Source organism: Cucurbita moschata, unplaced genomic scaffold, assembly GCF_002738365.1.
Source record: "Cucurbita moschata cultivar Rifu unplaced genomic scaffold, Cmos_1.0 Cmo_Scf00036, whole genome shotgun sequence".
Lineage (NCBI taxonomy): Eukaryota > Viridiplantae > Streptophyta > Magnoliopsida > Cucurbitales > Cucurbitaceae > Cucurbita > Cucurbita moschata.
In genome coordinates this window covers 928,263-947,265 of record NW_019268552.1, presented here as the reverse complement: position 1 = coordinate 947,265, position 19,003 = coordinate 928,263, and the positions used below count along the sequence as shown (strand labels likewise).

At 38.3% G+C, this 19,003-nt stretch overlaps 5 protein-coding genes across 6 annotated transcripts; 4 read left to right on the top strand and 1 right to left on the bottom strand.

The window, feature by feature from the left end:
• The first annotated feature begins 2,521 nt into the window (after positions 1-2,521).
• On the top strand, positions 2,522-5,780 carry LOC111431471 (alcohol dehydrogenase-like 6). Its single transcript, XM_023068118.1, has 10 exons — positions 2,522-2,726; positions 2,813-2,949; positions 3,505-3,542; positions 3,632-3,954; positions 4,481-4,563; positions 4,665-4,740; positions 4,831-4,892; positions 4,995-5,090; positions 5,172-5,333; positions 5,488-5,780. Exons 1-10 carry the CDS (start codon positions 2,690-2,692, stop codon positions 5,602-5,604), a joined length of 1,131 nt encoding a protein of 376 aa, XP_022923886.1. The 5' UTR covers positions 2,522-2,689; the 3' UTR covers positions 5,605-5,780.
• Positions 5,781-6,489: 709 nt separating this feature from the next.
• On the bottom strand, positions 6,490-9,400 carry LOC111431468 (protein DETOXIFICATION 35-like). Its single transcript, XM_023068115.1, has 7 exons — positions 9,140-9,400; positions 8,439-9,064; positions 8,304-8,360; positions 7,223-7,461; positions 7,012-7,130; positions 6,848-6,934; positions 6,490-6,737 (listed from the first exon to the last, which is right to left on the bottom strand). The coding sequence occupies exons 1-7, from the start codon at positions 9,398-9,400 to the stop codon at positions 6,663-6,665; spliced, it is 1,464 nt and encodes a 487-aa protein (XP_022923883.1). The 3' UTR covers positions 6,490-6,662.
• A 522-nt stretch (positions 9,401-9,922) lies between these two features.
• LOC111431474 lies at positions 9,923-11,826 on the top strand. The gene is made up of 2 exons (XM_023068121.1): positions 9,923-10,591; positions 11,246-11,826. Exons 1-2 carry the CDS (start codon positions 10,424-10,426, stop codon positions 11,756-11,758), a joined length of 681 nt encoding a protein of 226 aa, XP_022923889.1. The 5' UTR covers positions 9,923-10,423; the 3' UTR covers positions 11,759-11,826.
• Positions 11,827-13,629: 1,803 nt separating this feature from the next.
• LOC111431470 (probable serine/threonine-protein kinase PBL3) lies at positions 13,630-17,304 on the top strand. 2 transcript variants are annotated; one of them, XM_023068116.1, is made up of 6 exons: positions 13,630-13,998; positions 15,298-15,632; positions 15,715-15,850; positions 15,976-16,112; positions 16,201-16,324; positions 16,668-17,304. In XM_023068116.1, the coding sequence occupies exons 1-6, from the start codon at positions 13,932-13,934 to the stop codon at positions 17,060-17,062; spliced, it is 1,194 nt and encodes a 397-aa protein (XP_022923884.1). In that variant the 5' UTR covers positions 13,630-13,931; the 3' UTR covers positions 17,063-17,304. The 2 variants fall into 2 exon arrangements, with proteins under 2 accessions (XP_022923884.1, XP_022923885.1); XM_023068117.1 differs by lacking the exon at positions 13,630-13,998 and adding an exon at positions 14,252-14,271.
• Positions 17,305-18,276: 972 nt separating this feature from the next.
• On the top strand, positions 18,277-18,702 carry LOC111431384 (E3 ubiquitin-protein ligase SIRP1-like). The gene has a single exon (XM_023068007.1). The coding sequence runs from the start codon at positions 18,277-18,279 to the stop codon at positions 18,700-18,702; it is 426 nt and encodes a 141-aa protein (XP_022923775.1).
• The last annotated feature ends 301 nt before the right edge of the window (positions 18,703-19,003 follow it).

Genomic DNA, 19,003 nt, shown 5'->3' with positions numbered 1-19,003 from the left:
AGATTTGCAAATAATATTTTAAAATGAGACATACATACATACATATATATATACATACATATATATATATATATATATGCAAAAATAATTCAAATATTATGATTGGTTGTCATCTTGAAAAAGAAAAAAAAAAAAAAAAGAGATTTGGGTTTGAAAGCGTGAATTGGGAGCATGGCGTGACAAGGAGAAAAGAAAATGGTGGCTATGTTGTCTCTTTGTTCATTTTTTGTGATTATTATGTTCTTCCTTCCTTTTTCTTTCGTTACGAATTTTGATGTCTATATCATCGTGTATTTGATGAGATGACAAGTTTTGAGAGTGTAATTTTAGATTAACTTTTGACTCTCGAAATCATTATGTTTTACAAATGGGTATTAGTGAAAAAAAAAAAATCCAAATTTTATACGGTTAAGTTGACATGATATCTGACACTTGATCATCTGATTACCTCTTTCAAATGGAGCTCGTGAGTGTTTTGAACGCAATCAAAAGGTCGGTCTTCGAACCCAATCAATTGGGTTTTGGACTTGTTTAGGCATTTGGGCAAAACCCAATTGAACCTAAGTCAAAATATCATGGTCGAATTAAACCAAATTATGATAATGATATGTGACATTATTGAATAATGCCATTTTTATCTTTTTAATTTTAGTTTATAACGCGTTAATTTGTAATTATTTTAAAATTTAATAATTTGTAACTTGAAAATTAATTTGAGAAATGAAGGTGGTAAGTTATTACTACGGATGTAGACATTATGATTTGAAAAATATTTTTGAGTAGCAAGTACCAATGACACACAGCCGACAAGATCCAGCCGCAACAACTCCACAAATTGCATTTTCTTTTGTATTTTTTTTCGAAATCAAATCAAAAAAAGAAGAAAAAGAAAACTTTTTTAAGGTAAAAATTAGTTCTTTTAATTAAAATATCATTTTAGTCCAATTTTGCGATTGTACTTTTAATAAATTTTAAATTTATTTAAAAAAAAAACATGCATTAATTTTTGTTATAATTTTTTAAAATAAATTTAATTTTTTTAAAGCTAAATTTATAAAAATGTTCGCCAAAAATTTAAATGTATTTTTGAAAGTTAAATAATATTTTTAAAATAAAGTATTAACTATTTCATTATTTTTTTCTGAAAATTTAAATGTGTTTTTTAGATTATTTTTTTTTTTAATTTCAAGTTATTATTAAAACTTTTAAACATTTAGTGCAACGATTAAAGTCATTGTTTTTTTTTTTAATTATACAGTAAATGTTGAGAAAAACATTATTATTGTTTAAACCATTAAAGAAAATAAAATAGATTAAACTAAAGTTTAGAGAATAATAATATATAAAAATAAAAAAGGAAAAAGGTTTGGTGGTGCTTGCCTGTGAGCCCTGTTGGATGATGGAAGTCCCACATCGACTAATTTAGGGTGTGATCATGGGTTTATAAGTGAGGAATACTAACTCCATCGGGATGAGGCCCTTTGGGCTTCCCCAAAAGGCCTCATCCCGATGGAGTTAGTATTCCTCACTTATAAACCCATGATCACACCCTAAATTAGTCGATGTGGGACTTCCATCATCCAACACCTCCCCTCGAACAAAGTGCGCCTCCCCTTAATCGAGGCTCGACTCCTTTGGAGTCTTAGTCATTTTTGACTGCCTTCGAGGAGGGGCTTGGCTCTCCTTTTTTCTTAAGAGTTCTTTGTTCGATATTTGAGGATTCGAGGATTTACCAATCTATTGGCACGACTAAGTTTAGGGCATGGCTCTGATACCATGTTAGACGAACACGACTCTCCACAATGGTATGATATTGTCCACTTTGAGCATAAGCTCTCATGGCTTTGCTTTGGGCTTCCCCAAAAGGCCTCATACCAATGGAGTTAGTATTCCTCACTTATAAACCCATGATCACACCCTAAATTAGTCGATGTGGGACTTCCATCATCCAACACCTCCCCTCGAACAAAGTGCGCCTCCCCTTAATCGAGGCTCGACTCCTTTGGAGTCTTAGTCATTTTTGACTGCCTTCGAGGAGGGGCTATCGGGATGAGGCCTTTTGGGGAAGCCCAAAGCAAAGCCATGAGAGCTTATGCTCAAAGTGGACAATATCATACCATTGTGGAGAGTCGTGTTCGTCTAACATGGTATCAGAGCCATGCCCTAAACTTAGTCGTGCCAATAGATTGGTAAATCCTCAAATCCTCAAATATCGAACAAAGAACTCTTAAAGAAAAGGAGCTAAGCCCCTCCTCGAAGGCAGTCAAAAATGACTAAGACTCCAAAGGAGTCGAGCCTCGATTAAGGGGAGGGCGCACTTTGTTCGAGGGGGAGGTGTTGGATGATGGAAGTCCCACATCGACTAATTTAGGGTGTGATCATGGGTTTATAAGTGAGGAATACTAACTCCATTGGTATGAGGCCTTTTGGGGAAGCCCAAAGCAAAGCCATGAGAGCTTATGCTCAAAGTGGACAATATCATACCATTGTGGAGAGTCGTGTTCCTCTAACAAGCCCGACGCCCCCCTCCATCTCCACCAACCGCACCTACCACCAAAGGCGCCTATTCCAATGATAGAAACGCGCAGCTTCTTCGCCTGTTCAAGGCGACTCAATACAATTCTTCCCATACTCCGCTGGAAGAATTTCCTCCGAATCATTATTTTTCTTGCGCTTCAATCTCACCGGGATGTCGTCTTCTTCCCCTGCGGTTCTTACTTGCAAAGGTAATATTTCTGGATTACTTTCTTGTATTCTACCATCCTCCGCTTCTTAAATTACTTGTATCTTATTTTTTGTAATTCGATTGAAGCCGCGGTCGCTTGGGGACCTGGAGAGCCATTGGTGATTGAGGAGGTGCAAGTGAGTCCTCCTCAACCTATGGAGATCAGAATTAAAGTTGTCTGCACTTCTTTGTGTCGCAGTGATGTCTCTGCTTGGGAAACTCAGGTTCTTACCTCCATTCTAGCTGAAATGAATTTTTATTTTTGCAATTTATGCGGATGGATCGTCGTTGACCGGTGTCAATTAATATTTCGTTGATAAGTAGAAGAATGTGATTGGTTATGTAAATGCTAATTATACATCATTTGAGTCCTGCGATTGATTTTATGTCCTGATCAACATACTGGATAGCCAGATCCATTATTGTTCAAAGTTTTGTTTGAGCTCAGGACGTACATACAAAACTTGCAGTAATCTCGTTTGATAATTTATAGCGAACGAAGAAATCTATACAAAACGTGGATTGAAGTACACTTTTATTTTTCTAATCAAACCGTTTCCTTTTTTTTTTTTCCTGCAAAATCGCATTATAATGAACTTGAACTTTAGCTTCTATTGGATTTTGTTCTACCGGCTTGTAATCTTGTAACACGTTGTTTACCTTCCGTTGGTATAAGCTTGTAAAGGCTAACGAAAGGAAATTATGGAGTCTTTGCATCATGTTTCATGATGAAGACGAAGATTTGAACCTTCTGGAATGATTACTTGTTGCTTTTGTAGGCTATTTTTCCTCGCATTTTTGGCCATGAAGCATCAGGGTAACTTTATTTTTCAGTGTTGAAATGTAAAGCAGCGATTCAGTTTTTCATCTCATTGGAAAAAAATGATCTTCCATTTTATTTTTCAGTATTGTTGAGAGTGTTGGTCCTGGAGTGACTGAATTCAGTGAAGGAGATCACGTGCTTACACTATTCACTGGAGAATGTAAGTCATGTAGGCAGTGCATATCGGGTAAAAGCAACATGTGCCAAGTTTTGGGACTAGAGAGGAGAGGTGTAATGCATAGTGATCAGAAGACCCGATTCTCTATCAAAGACAAGCCAGTTTATCATTATTGTGCGGTTTCAAGTTTCAGTCAATACACCGTGGTGCACTCAGGGTGTGCTGTCAAAGTCAGCTTGGCTGTACCTCTTGAGAAAATATGTCTTTTAAGTTGCGGAGTGGCTGCAGGTATACTTGCGTGCTTAGTTGAATTCTTTCGTTTGATTTCTTCAATGCGGTCGAGGGGTTTTGGATAAATCATATCACATCTTGTTGTTCGTAACTATGTATATATTCAGAATAGAATACAAAAAGTAAAAAAAAAAGTACGTATATTAAGAAAGTAATGCAACGCATGCGCAAGGTAGTGAAAGTGGAAGTACTGAAACTTGCATGTCTACAATGGCTTATTGATTCTTTTATGTGATCAGTTAAAAAGGAGTAAGATTCATCCTTAGCTACTTTATTAGCATACTTATATGGTCTTCTTTGAATTTTAAGTTGAAATATGGACTGTAAATCAGACTAATTTTTGTCTTACCTTTTCATTCTCCCCCTTGTCTGAACCCACCTATCGTGTAACTAAACTATCCTGTAGATTTCAACTAATTTAGGCTTGAATTGAAGAGATTTATTTTTCTTTTTAATTATTGAATTGAAGCATGTTCTGCTCAACAGTCTAGGGGATGTTACTTATAAAATGTGCTTTCTTTAGGTTTGGGTGCTGCTTGGAATGTCGCTGATATATCTGAAGGTTCAACTGTGGTGATATATGGTCTTGGGACTGTAGGTCTATCTGTAAGTATTATGTTTTGTGAATATCTCTGTAGTGACCTCAAACATTTCTCTTGACAAATTTGGAAACAAATTGATTAATCTTTTTTCTGTCTTACCAAAAGGTTGCACAAGGTGCCAAAGTTAGGGGTGCATCGCAAATAATTGGCGTTGATATTAATCCTGAAAAGGGTGAAATAGGTAACCTCATTTTTCTTTGGTAACAAAGTTTTTTTTCTTAATTTTTTTTTAGAAACTGTGTTGACAAAGGAAATAATTCCATTCTTGCAGCCAAAACTTTTGGGATCACTCATTTTGTTAACCCGAAGGAGTGCAATGAATCCATTCAACAGGTATTACTCTCTACAACCTAACAACTGTCCAAAATCTCGATGATAAAAATTCAAATGGGTTTCTTTGTGAATTTTCATGTAATCTTCGTTTATTTCTCGTAGGTCGTGAATCGAATTACTGATGGCGGGGCTGATTATGCATTTGAATGTATAGGTGACACAGGGATGATAACTACTGCTTTGCAGTCCTGTTGTCAAGTTAGTGTTGTTTTGCTCAGCATTTATTTGATGCAGTTTCTTCCATAAAACTGATTAATTTCTTTCAACATCTTGGCTTAGGGTTGGGGTTTGACTGTTACGTTAGGTGTCCCAAAAGTGAATCCAGAACTAAAAGCCCACTATGGAGTATTTCTTAGTGGAAGAACATTAAAAGGATCCCTTTTTGGCGGATGGAGACCAAAATCTGATCTCCCCTCATTGGTAGACATGTATACCAAGAAGGTAATAAAAGCTTTATATTTAACGATTGAATCTGATACTTCCTGCTTCAATGCGCCTTAGCATTTCCCTCTTAAATCACAAGCATGGTATGCATATTCGGATCATTCTTGGATACAGAGCTTATAGATGTGACGCTTGACAAAATCTCATGCAGGAAATTCAAATTGACGAGTACATCACACACAACATATCCTTTGAAGATATCAACCAAGCTTTCAGTCTCATGAAGGAAGGGAAGTGTTTACGTTGTGTTATTCACTTATCAGCATGATTTTAAATTAATCAAATCCATCTTCGGTGATTTTTGCTAGTTGTTCAAATTCCTGGTTTTTCTATTTCGTAATCTATTTGCTGGGAATTCTGATATTTGTACGCTTCGTTGGATTGAGATATTTTGAGGTGCTTTTTTTGGGGGGTAAAGAATAACATTGTTACTTAGAATCAAAACTTAGGGCCTTTTGTTTTAAAATTCCTCGAGGAGTAGAGATATTTTGAAGCTTCCTGGTTCCGGTTCCGGTTCAGGTTCAGTAGTTCAGTAGCTTTCGGTTGATTCTTCTTTTACCGTGAAATCAGGGAGAGAGAGGAAATGAACAAGGTCATATAGTTTCAGGTTCCGGAGAATGAATGTTTCATTGGATTCTTCAATCAATTCATTCTGTAGAGGCGGATTAGATTTCATGAACTGAACGAAATAATGGAAGAGAAAATTCCATCTAGACTAGGCAACCCTTTTCTTGTAGTTAAGTGACATTCGCTAGGATATGATAGATTGGAAGTTTGTCAAGAAGGTATATGTCCTCAGTCAATCCCTCACGTGCCATTTCAAAATTAAGAATTGAAATTGGCAAATGTGGAGAAATGGTTTTTAGTCATTTACTTGAAAAATTAGTGGATGATATATGAAGACAATAGCACGTAAAACATATATTCTAGTTTCATATATTGACTTGTTAATGCATCAATACTTTATGGAAAGAAAAAACTCTGTTAAATAATTTTTTGATTTTTTTATCTTTAGAAAGTAATTAAGATTATGTGTGAATTTCTTTTCTTAATAAAATCTATCCAAATTGGCTTGTTCAATTTATATGCAATTAAATCTCATTTAGGGTCTTTTTGGGTTGTATCTGAAAAATTAAACACTTAAAAATCAATCTAAACATTCCAACCTAATCCATATTATTTGTGTCAAGATCAGAAACGGCCGAGTTTATTACAACCCCTCAACTTAAAAACGAAATGAAAAGTCCTCAGCCAAAAATACAGAAAAAAGAAAGAAAGACAAAGGTTGCAGCGGTTGGGGATGGAGACATCCCAATGACACTTCTTTTAGCTTTCTGCTCTCCTCTCTGTTCCAATGTCCTGTCCAGTCCATTTCTGCATCCTTCCTGAAGTTTCCTCCACCTGCAATAATCATTCAACAATTCGCCATTAAAACTGCTCCGACCTTCCTTCCTTCCCTACAACACCCAAAAAACAAAAAAAGAAAAAGAAAAACATTTGGTTTCTCCTACCTCTTTATTCCAGTTGGTTTTGTACAGAACAAGCAGCAGCAGAATCGTCTGCATTGCTATCCCGGCTATCATTCCGCCCCAAAGCCCCTGCACCCAACCAAAAGTGTTAGATTAAGAAGCCACTCTTAAACTCGATCTTGATTGGCTAGTTTTCTTTGGCATACCTTCACTCCAAACTTTGCTACGTAACCTAAGACAATCCCAAGAGGGAGACCAAAAATGTAGTAGCAGCCTAAGTTTATGTAAGCCACCAATGCCTGCCATCCAGCTCCAATGGCCACACCTGAACAAGGAAGGCCCAGAGGATTGTAAAGGCTCATTCAAAACCACTTCTTCACTAACATATTTATATAGAGAGAGAGATTATTAGTTCACCTGATATGACTGGTTGGACACTGTTGAGAACCATGGTTATGCCAAGAAGATAGGCTAATTTGGCAACATATTTCTGCACAGCTACACTGCTTGTAAAGATGACAGCAAAATGATCCTTTACAAAGAATATCAGCACCATAAAAAGGAGCCCCAGAATAAGAGATTCTGCGATTGTCACATAAACAGAGTACTTCGCAGCTCGAGGCCGTGCTTTTCCAAGTTCATTAGAGACCCTAACACTGGAAACAAACAACAGAAGAACATAAGTATAAGAAATGGGCCTAAAATGGATCCTCTCTCAGATTCTGATGAATATTATGAAAGATTAAAGCTTTTCAAACAATTGTAGGACAGATCTATTGTAACATCCCAAACCCAGTGCTTGTAGATATTGTCCTCTTTTGGTTTTTTCTTTCAGGCTTTCCTTCAAAGTTTTTAAAACATGTCTATTAGGTAGAGATTTCCACACCCTTATAAAGAATGCTTCGTTTCCCTCTTCAACCGTTGTGGGATCTCTCAATCCACCCCCTTTAGAAGCCTAACGTCCTTGCTGGCATATCGCTCAGTGTCTGGCTTTGATACCATTTGAATGTCAGTGAGGATTCCACATTTGGATCAGAGCCATTTGATACCATTTGAATACCACACCTAAATCAGAGCCAGACACCGGGCGATGTGCCAGCGAGAAGGTTGAGACCCAAAGGGGGTGGATTGTGAGATCCCATATCGGTTGGGGAGGAAACGTAGCATTCTTTATAAGGATGTGAAAACCTGTTCCTAGCATACGTATAACGGGAAGCCCGAGAGGGAAAGCCCAAGGAGGACAGTATTTGGATGAGTGCTGGTTCAGTTGTTTAACTACGAAAGACATGTTTTAAAACCTTGAGGAGAAGTTGAACGGAATGCCTAAAGATGACAATATCTGTAGTGGTGGGTTTAGACTATTACAGATCTCTATTGGTATGATGTCATTTAAGAGATCTAAAGAACAGTTTCATGAACTTGATGATACCATTTAAGAGATCTAAACAACAGTTTCATGAATCTAAAAGATTTAAAATAGTTCAAGATCATTCATTACCTCATGGCGACATTGATTCCAATGAAAATGATATTTTCCCATCCGTTCAAGTTCATGCTGAAACAACCCAAAACTTAAGATCCATGAAAAACGAAGAACATAACCACGCAAACATCCAAAGAACTATCTACTTACCAAATCGAAAGTGAATCAACAGAAATGACAGCATTTGGAAGGTGGCCAGCAAGAACAATGATGCTACTCATGTACCAAATCTCCAAGCAGAACATAATAGCAGAGGAAAACGAGAGCTTAACAAATCCCCACAAATCCTTAAAAGCCAACCAAGAGAATCCCTGCCAAGCATCTCTACACCAACCCATCACATAAATTACTTGGGCAATGGAAAGCCCCCACCCAGAGATGTTCAAAGCCAGACCAGCCCCAGTGGTGCTCCAACCGAACTCAAAAATGAACAGCCACAACATGAAAACATGAGCCAGAAGAGCCCCAAAGCCAATCCAGGCCAACGCCCACACTTTGCTCTGTGCCTGCAGAAACTTTTGGGTTGGAAAAGCCAACACAAAGGAGAACAACTGTGGGAGTATGAGCAGAGAGAAATTCCCAGCCAGTTCTGCGACATCATCTTGTTGCCCCAAAAGCTTCAAAATGGGAGTGGCAAAGACATAGACTGGTGTGATTATTAAGGCACATACGAACATAATGACCCATGATCTCTGCATATACACACCCAGCATGTGGATTTGTCCAGCCCCAAATGCTTGGCCGCACAGTGTCTCTGTTGCACTTCCCATTCCAAACTGTGAACAATTTTTAAACACACACATCAGAATCTAGCTTTTCAATCAATGGGGATTGAGAGAGAAAATACAGACCATGAAACCGAAAGCGAAAGTGGCAATAACAGAGATGGCAATGGAAACGCCAGAGAGCTCAAGCTCCCCGAGTTGACCCACAAAGATATTGGTAACAGAGTTGGTTCCATATTGACAAACGATCTGAAAAATGACCGGACCGGAGATGGTCCAAGTCTTCACCGTCTCACTCCACACGATACGCTTGAACTGCTCAAAGTTCCTCGCCGGAGCATAGTCTCCTCCGCTGCTGCTGTCACCCAGAAGTGGCGCCGCCTCCATCTCCGCCGAAACAGAGGCCTGATATAACTTTCTATGTACAGAGACAACAATCAAGCTTTTAAACAAGACTGATGTGTTGTATGCACATTATTCGGCAATCCTCACTGTCAACGTCAGATTGATTTCCATTTGTAATTCATCAAGTGTCCAAATCCTTGCGAATATATAACAAACACATCTTTTTTTGCGTTAAAGAGAGTGATTATTAAAGGGGAAAGCTTTGTTTTTTGTCAACGTGCACTGTCGACGACAATAGTTAAGAATTGTTATTGTACTTAGCTCAACAACGTGATTCATGACGAATTTCTGTGGACCCAACTCTGGTTGCTACGCTAAAAATTCAAACTTTTTTTATCATAAGCTATGTTTAAAATGTTGTTGGAAAAGGAGACTCACATCGACTAATTAACGGGGTAATCATAAGGTTACTTAGTCATGTCAATAGAATCCTTAAATATCAAACAAAGAAGTTGTGAGCTTCAGAGGTGTAGTTAAAAAGTGACTCAAGTGTTAAATAAAGGGTGTACTTTTTTCGAAGACTCAAGGGCTCTACAGGTCTCAAGGGAGACTCTATAATGTATTATGTTCGAGGGGAGGATTGTTGATAAGTGTTGGAAAAGGAGTCTCATTTCCACAAATTAAGTAGTTGATCATGGGCTTATAAGTAAAGAATACATCTCCATGGTGATGCTCAACTTGGGCCTGCCCCTCAGCGGAGAAATGATTCAACTCTCAGCGGAGAAATGATTCAACTCGAGTGACGCTCTTGCCATTCACCCTTTTACACATTTGGTTTACGAGCATGAAGAGATTTGAAAGGTAGATCTAGATGGGCGCAGTTGGGAAAGTATACAAATCCATGATTAAGTAAAGGGTGGACTAAAATGCAAAAGGGAAGAATAAAAAATTTGGTAAATGAGACAAAATGATCACTCCACAATATTTATTTGAATCAAAGATGAGAAGAATCAACCACAGCCTCGTACAGAATTACAGAAGAAGAAGAAGAAGAAAGCTAATTCAATGGAATGGAAGAACTATTATTTGGACGCCATATTTGTTCCTCTTGGTCTTCTCCTCACCTTCACCTATCATGCTTGGTTATGGTACAAGGTTAAAACTCAGCCACTCGCCACCTTCATCGGAGTCACTGCCACCGTCCGCCGCCACTGGATCTCCGCCATGCTCCAGGTATTTCATCCAACTTTGCATCATTTGTCTAATAGGTTGGGAATGTGAATATGGGTCCCAAACCCATTTTGACCCGTTATGCATCGCCCTTACCTCATTGGTTTTGCGAGGTCCAACGTCTTTGCTGGAACACCGTTCAATGTCTATCGGATACCATTTGATCATGTGCAACGGTCCAAGTCCACGCTAATAGATATTGTTTGCTTTGGCCCATTACATATCTCCATCCGCCTCAATTTTAAAACACGTCTTTTACGAATAGGTTACTAACTCTCCACAATGGTATGATATTGTCCACTTTGAGCATAAGCTCTTCTGACTTTGCTTTTGGCTTCTGGCTTTGCCAAAAAGCCTCAGACTAATGGAGAGTATTCATTGATTATAAACTCATGATCGTTCCCTAAATTAGCCGATGTGGGACTTTCATCATCCAACATAGTTCTCCTCTTCAACCAATATGAGATCTCACAATAAAATTTTGGACGATTTCTCGATTTATACCCTTGCAAGGATATTACGTCACACATAAGTTTAAAAGGGAATATATTATAGAAGTATATGGTATATGGTAAGAAGTTAGGTTAAGGTAGTTTAGAATAAGAATTTTGCATTCAAATTTAGAAGTTTTGCCAAAATATTTAGTTTGGTGAACAGGACATAGACAAGAAGAACATCCTTGTCGTTCAAACCCTGAGGAACATGATAATGGGTTCAATCTTGATGGCCACCACCTCGATTCTCCTATGCGCCGGGCTCGCCGCCGTCCTCAGCAGCACCTACAGCATCAAAAAGCCGCTGACCAACGCCGTCTACGGTGCCCACGGGGAGTTCACAGCGGCTCTGAAGTTTATAACAATCCTAACCATATTCATCTTCTCATTCTTCTTCCACAGTTTGTCGATCAGGTTCATGAACCTAGGTGGGCTTCTGATCAGCGCCCCATTGCAGCCCTTGTCCGTGCTGACAGAGCAGCATTTGGTCGACATTTTGGAGAAAGGCTGTGTTTTGAACACCATTGGAAATAGACTCTTCTATTCAGCTCTCCCATTGGTGCTTTGGATTTGTGGGCCGTTGCTGGTTTTCTTGTGCTTTGTGGTTATGCTGTTTGTGCTTTATAATCTTGACTTTGTGTGTAACAAGAGGATTAATGGGAAGATGAATGAGTGAGCTAGCACAATATCTTAACCAATTAACTTGTCTAGAGACTAAAATTGATGTATGGAGTCTTTAACATATATATATATATATTATTGATCACGAGCTCAAAGATATGAATTTTATGTCATGAGTTTATAAGAAACGAACGCTATCTCAATTTGAACAAAGAAGTGAGACTCGAAGGTGTAGTTAAAAGTGACTTAAGTGTTAAACAAAGGGGTACTTTGTTCAAGGGCTCTAGAGAAGGAGTTGAGCCTCGATTAACGGAAGATTGTTCGAGGGCTCCATAGATCTTAGGAGAGGCTCTATAATGTACTTCGTTCGAAGGCTCCATATAACCTTCACACAAGAACTCCATCGAAAACTTATCTTCCACTTCCCTATTCGCATCATGCACAAACAAGTCCGTAATTTCCCCTTCCTCCCTATTCCTCGCCATCATCCCCGTCGTATAAATCACCGTCATCCTCCCTGGTGCCTCGTCGTAGTACCCTGTCGGTGCATCCACCTCATACACTTCCTCTGGCAGTCCCTTAAGCGCCAACTGACACACCGTGGATAAGGGCGTGGGAAAATGAGCAAGGGATGTTGTTGAAAGAAGATGGGGAGCAATTTTTTGTGGTTTTTGGTGAAAAAGATTGCAACTTTGAAGATGGGTTTTGTGTGGGTGAGTCAAAGATGTTAGCTTTGATAAGGAAGATGAGGAAAAATGAAAGAAATAGAGGTAAAAGAAGGGTTTTGAGGTTGAGAAATTGATGAATAGGGTGTGTTTTATGCCTCATTCTTTGTTGAAGTGAAGTGGGTTTGGGATTTGGAAAATGGGTATTAAAGGGGTTGGTGATTCAATCACAAATTTCAATCCTTTTGCATAGCTTAGAGTGGAAGAGAGGAGGGAAATAGTTGAGATTTTGGTTGGGGATTGTGACAAGAAATCAGCTAATATCATTGAATGAAGCAACATAGGTTGTAATGCTCTTGATGGTTGGTGTGGATCTCCCTCATGAGTTCTTTTTTTCATCACAGGGACAGAGGAAATTTGTGTAGCTCGATTGGGCGTGTGAATCTTCCAAGTGCGATCATTGCCGTCAACTTCACGATTTTAAAACACGTCTTTTAGGGAGAGATTTTCACACGAAATGTTGGTACATCGCTCAATGTCTAGCTCTTATACTATTTGTAATCGTCCAAATTCACCACTAGCAGATAGTGTCCGTTTTGACCCATTGCATCGTTAAACTCCCCAATTATTGTGGGATCTCACATAAATTTAATTCTCTAATTCAATACTCTCCTTTTTCGAGTAAAACCGACCAAATAATTATGGGTAGATCGTAGATATTTGAATTGAATGAAATAATTGAGACAATGAGTTAGTGCTCTAGGGAAATTATATAAAATGGGCTTTAATTTCTATGTGTTCTTATCTTGTTTGATACTTTATGGATTTAAATAAAGCAATGTTTTAGGTACACACTTCATTAAATATCCTCATTTTTATGGTACATTACATTACATTATCATTATTAATTTCAAATTAATTCAACCATCGTGATGTCTACCAAACTTCACCACACAAAATTTAAATCATCTATATATCCATATTAAAATTTATATTTTTAGAAATTACATTAATACAATTATTATTGGATTTAATTACAATCAATAAATACATTAATAAAATGGTTAAGATACCAATAAATGAAAGTAAATAATTTCACACCTTTTGTAGTAAACTTTGAGTTTCATTTAAGGAAACTTAATTAACTTTCTAAAAATATAATTAAATCCAGGGGTATTTTGGTAAAAACAGGATTTAACGGCGTTTATTTTCTCCGGTCCGGTCCGGTTCGGTGTATTATCGTTCTTACACGTTAGCAATTGGTCATTTTTGACATCAACATTCTCACCCCTCACCTTTTCTGTTTTAACAATCGAATTTTCCCCCAGCGTCGCTGTCTGTCTCTGTTTCTTTTAACAAAATGTATTTTATTTTAATTAAAAAAGGGTATGGTATTTTCTTGTATTTTGATTGATATTTGATGCTAATCTCGATTACTGAGAGAAGAGCAGAACCAGATGCTCGAAGAGGAGCGCCAATACAACGATTCGAGCTTCTCTGCAAAGTTTCAGAGCTTTTCGTAGTTCTTTTGTTGCTTTCTTCTTACTTTCCCTCTCTTTTTCAATGGGTAATTGCCTCGAAAAAGCTTGCTCTAAGGTGGATAACTCCCTCAACTCCTTCCCTAATTCTGGTAATTCCTTTCCCCTGTTTCATTTTCATTGTCGATTCCATGGACTCCTTTCCTTTTTTTCCTTTTCTCCTTTTTTCTCGTGTTGGGTTCGTTTCTTTTGGGTTTTTTTTGGATAAACTTTCTGGGAATTTTTGTCTGGGTGTGTTGAATGGGTTTGGTTGAATGAAAGGGTTATAGGGATTTTCTTCTCCTTTTTCGACATTTTGTAGCTTGTTCAAACCCATCTTAAGCTTTACTTTCTCTTGCTACCTCTTTTGAACTTTACATTATTGGGTATTGTACTGCGCTTTCAATACTCCCAAATCCATGTTGTGTTTCTTAGCTTTGTAAGTTGAGTACACTATCCATGGCACTGAGATCTCAGTGCTCTACATGTGAAGCCCATGAAGAATTGTTCTGTATTTAGGGTCAAGTGGATTTCTGTTCAAGTCTAAATTGTTTGTGTAAATTGAACACAATCTTGTAAAGTGATAGATGTATGAACTGGCGGGTGAAGATTTTATGTTTCCATTTTGAAAATTACTTTTCGAGTAGGTTTAGTATTTTCATTTTATGAATGTAGTCTAAGGGGACATGGAACAATTACTTTTTTAGTCACTATGAGAGTTCTTATTGATCATGAGCCTGATGTGAAATGCACTAGATATTATGGTATGATGATAAAAATTGGGTGGAACAAACTGGAGTTGGTTTGAAGATCACAATGAGTGGTAAGGGTGTTGCTCGGGAGGCTGATAGATGTTGGCTGTCGGACAATGGCGATGGTGTTCTGTAAGAGTCTGCTACTATCTCCCTTGTTTATCTGTATTAGATAAACATAGGGTCAGGTTCGATATACAGAGTTCCATTCCAAAACCGACTGACAATGAGAAGAGTAACTCACGTATATCTTATATCGATATTGAGGTCTCTTCATTTTAGTGATATGAAATCTTCAAGATGTCCCCATAAGATGGTGCCTTTTCGGGTTCACCATTCTTACGTCGGATCCCAATTTTTTGGACCGAATACCCACTTAGGCTTTATGTTCTCTAATACCTTATTCGATAAACATGAGGTTCCATCTCTAAGTTATAGTAAGCTGTGGAATTTTGGAGAAATCTTATAGAAGTTTTGGCTAAGTGTAAAAGACAGGATTTGCTCAAGGGATCTATGTGCTCGTTAATGAACCAGCTGAAATATTGTTCTTTGAACTTCTATATCAATTGCTGCCTGTCAGCTAAATAGGATTAGTTTAGTTTCCGTGCGCATACTTCACTATTCAGTCATTGTAATCGTTGTCGCTCTTATCCCGTGCAGAAGAACCAAAAAAACATAATAGGAAAGGTCATTCATCTGCTTCTTTGAGAGCTCCATCCCTTGGCGGGAGTACGCCATCTAGAGGTCTTCAAGCTCATAGATCCGAAGGTGAAATATTGCTGTCTCCAAATCTGAAAGCCTTCACATACAGTGAGCTTAGGAATGCTACTAAAAACTTCCGCCCTGACAGTCTAATTGGAGAAGGAGGTTTTGGTCATGTTTACAAAGGATGGATTGATGAACATACACTAGAAGCTGTGAGACCTGGAGCTGGAATGGTTGTTGCAGTGAAGAAGCTTAAACCTGAAGGCTTTCAAGGACACAAGGAATGGCTGGTACTTTGCTCTTTATTTTTACACGTCCTCGTAATCTTTCTGGCTCGATTTGCTTTATAAATCAGGTTGCTATTGATTGCAGTCCGAAGTTAACTACCTCGGTCAGCTTCATCATCCCAATCTGGTTAAACTAATCGGGTTCTGCCTTGATGGGGACAGCCGACTTTTAGTCTACGAGTATATGTCCAAAGGCAGCCTCGAAAATCATCTATTTAGAAGTAAGTAATGTTTTGGCCAACTCTAACTGTAACCCTGCTGCAATCATCAACCTTTTTGTGGCAATGTTTTTACTCAGTAATTAGGTTCTAAACCTCTGTTCTTGAATGTGCAATGGCATTGGCAGGGGGTGCGCGACCACTTTCATGGGCAATAAGGATCAAAGTTGCTATCGGTGCTGCTCGAGGGCTTTCCTTTCTGCATGACTCAGAAGAACCAGTTATCTATCGCGATTTCAAAGCATCGAACATCCTTTTAGATTCTGTATGTCATTTAAGTGCTTCATGGCAAAGAGTTCTGTTACACCTTTATTTCGTTGCCATTCCCTCTAAGTTCATCTGTCTGTACACAGGAATTCAATGCAAAACTTTCAGATTTTGGTTTGGCAAAAGCAGGCCCAACTGGTGATCGGACTCATGTGTCCACTCAAGTTATGGGTACTCAAGGCTATGCCGCTCCAGAATATATTGCCACTGGTTTGTTCTTCATCTCAGTCTCATGATATGTGGAATTACTGTAGGATATGTGCATTCTAGATCATGATAGATACGTTGAGCTACCAACTTGGTAATTCGACGTTTTTTCTCCATCTTCTGTTTCGATCTATCGCTAAATTTTGAATATGCTCGTTTGTCTGGTAGATGAAATCTAATTATAATAAATCTTCTCAAGGGAAATCATTGATGCCTTTTCTCTTGAAGTGAATTGATTGGCAAATCCTTGAGAAGTTTTGCAGCTACTAGAATAAGATTAGCAACTATGAGCATGAAATCTGTCTACACACTTCTGATGGATAAATCTCTATTCTTCCAATTGCAGGTAGGCTAACAGCTAAGTGTGATGTGTATAGCTTTGGGGTTGTACTGCTGGAGCTTCTTTCGGGACGTCGTGCTGTTGATAAAACTAAAGTTGGTATCGAACAGAATCTTGTGGAATGGGCGAAACCGTACTTGGCTGATAAACGCAAGTTATTTCGGATAATGGACACGAAGTTAGAGGGCCAATACCCTCAAAAAGCTGCGTACATGACTACAGTACTTGCATTGCAATGCATTCGAGAGGCAAAATTACGACCACAGATGTCCGAAGTTTTATCATCTCTCGAAGAGCTCCCCCTGGTTAAGCATGTCGATAACCAAAGATTAAACAGTCCGGGGCCGAAGTCCCCGCTGAGACATACACCAAAAGCAAGCTCTCCATTACCATCCAAATGAAAATTGTAGGGACCTTTGAGAAGAGATGGATCACGTTTTTATTAATGACCCAAGTAAATAAATATTTTTTGACTTAGGCACGTTTGGTTGGTAGACTGTAGCAGTCGAAATTCTCAACTCGTCTTCGACTATAACTTGGATAGAGCAAAGAGGCCAATATTCTGACCGAAGAGAACGAGCGCAATCGATGTTTCTATTCTGCAAACAACAGCAAATCAGTTAAATTTGTTTGGTTTTTTGAGATGAAATGGAGGTGGGAAAAATGTTGGGCAGCTGCTATAATAAATTCTGCAGAGATAAGATCACACTAAACCTTTACATAGAAGGGATGCAAATAATGAGTAGCAAACAGTGATTAAGAGAGTTGCTTTAAAAGTTGCCATTTTTTCCAGACATTTATGCTTTGGCAATCAAACCTTAAACATATCATTGGCAGCATCATTTCTTATGTTGCAGACAACCCAACCCAACCAAAGTTCTGGTTTTTATTGTCTTTGTTCATTGACCAATCACGGACAGAGAAAAGCAAATGATAATCATAAATGATTTTTCAGATTGTTAAGTTAATAATTTAGTTTTTATAGTTAAAAGTTTTTGTTTCAATTTAGCTTTAATTATTGTGTTAATTATAATTAAAGAGATGTTATGTTATAATTAAAACAATGGAACTACACCAAATCCAATAAGTTAGTTAAAATATTTATTTATTTATTAAGAAAAAGAAGTTAGTTAAACTAAACCAAACATATATATATATATATAAAATAAAGAAAAAAATAAAAAATGAAAATCCAACAAGTAAAAGAAATGGGAAGGCTTACTCTTTCTTAGCTTCAAAGCCACGCCATCACTTCCCTATTACTCCATCTCTCGATTCCTTCCAATCCCAAAACCCCAATTTAAAATTCCTTCCTTTTTTTTATATCTTCATCAAAATTTCTCCAATTGACAGAAAAAAATCAATGTCCACCGTCGCCGCCGCCGCCGCCGTCTCCGGCCTCCACTGCGAGGTTTGGCAGCCCCAAGACTTTTCTGAAACTCACTGTTCTTTTTCTTCTTCTTCTTCTGAATCCCCTGAGTTCTTCATCGATTTCTATGTCTCCTCTTATGCAACTCAAGGCGACCAAATCATCAGCACTCTTCGTTACAAGAATTTCAGGCAAAGATGTGACGTTTTAACTCAAGATTCCTTCTCTTGGTCCGCAATTTCCACTATGCTATCCGAAACCAATGTGCCTTACCATCTTCAACCCTTTTTCATTCAGCAGATTTCCATTAGCGCCCGCGGAATTGCAACCGAACCCACTAACGCTCTCTCCCGCACCATTCCCATGGTCGTCGAGCTGGTGCTGCCTGAGGAGGTCATGGAGGATTCGGGTTATGGGTCGGACACCATTATGGGAACTGGGTCGCGCCGGGCGAGTAGAGCTTCGATTCAGGAAATGGAGAGAGTTGAAATGAATGGGGTTTTGAGTGATTGTGTGATTTGTTTGGATGATATCGTTTCAGTTGGGTCTGAAATTGATGCACTTCGAATGCCTTGTTTACATATTTACCATCGAAATTGTATTCACAAATGGCTGCAACTCAGCAACCGCTGCCCCTTGTGTCGGTTTCAGATGCCATTGGAAGAGGAATGAAGCTCTGTTTTGGTTCTGATAGTCTTGGCCGTTCTGTAATATATTTACTGTTCTTTATTGGGTTTTCCCCCCTTTTTGGATGATTCCTTCTTTCAAACATGCCTTGGAAGGTTTATGAATGAAACCCACATTTCTGATCAATTGCTTATCTCTGTTTCTTGTTTCTTATTCTGTTTTTATGTAATGATTCTCTACCATTCTTGACACCAAGATTACCCTTTTCTTCTGTTTCTTTGGTATGATTCTCAACTGTTCTGGGGAACTCTGAAAGATGTTCTACAGTAAGGTCTGCTAACAAAGT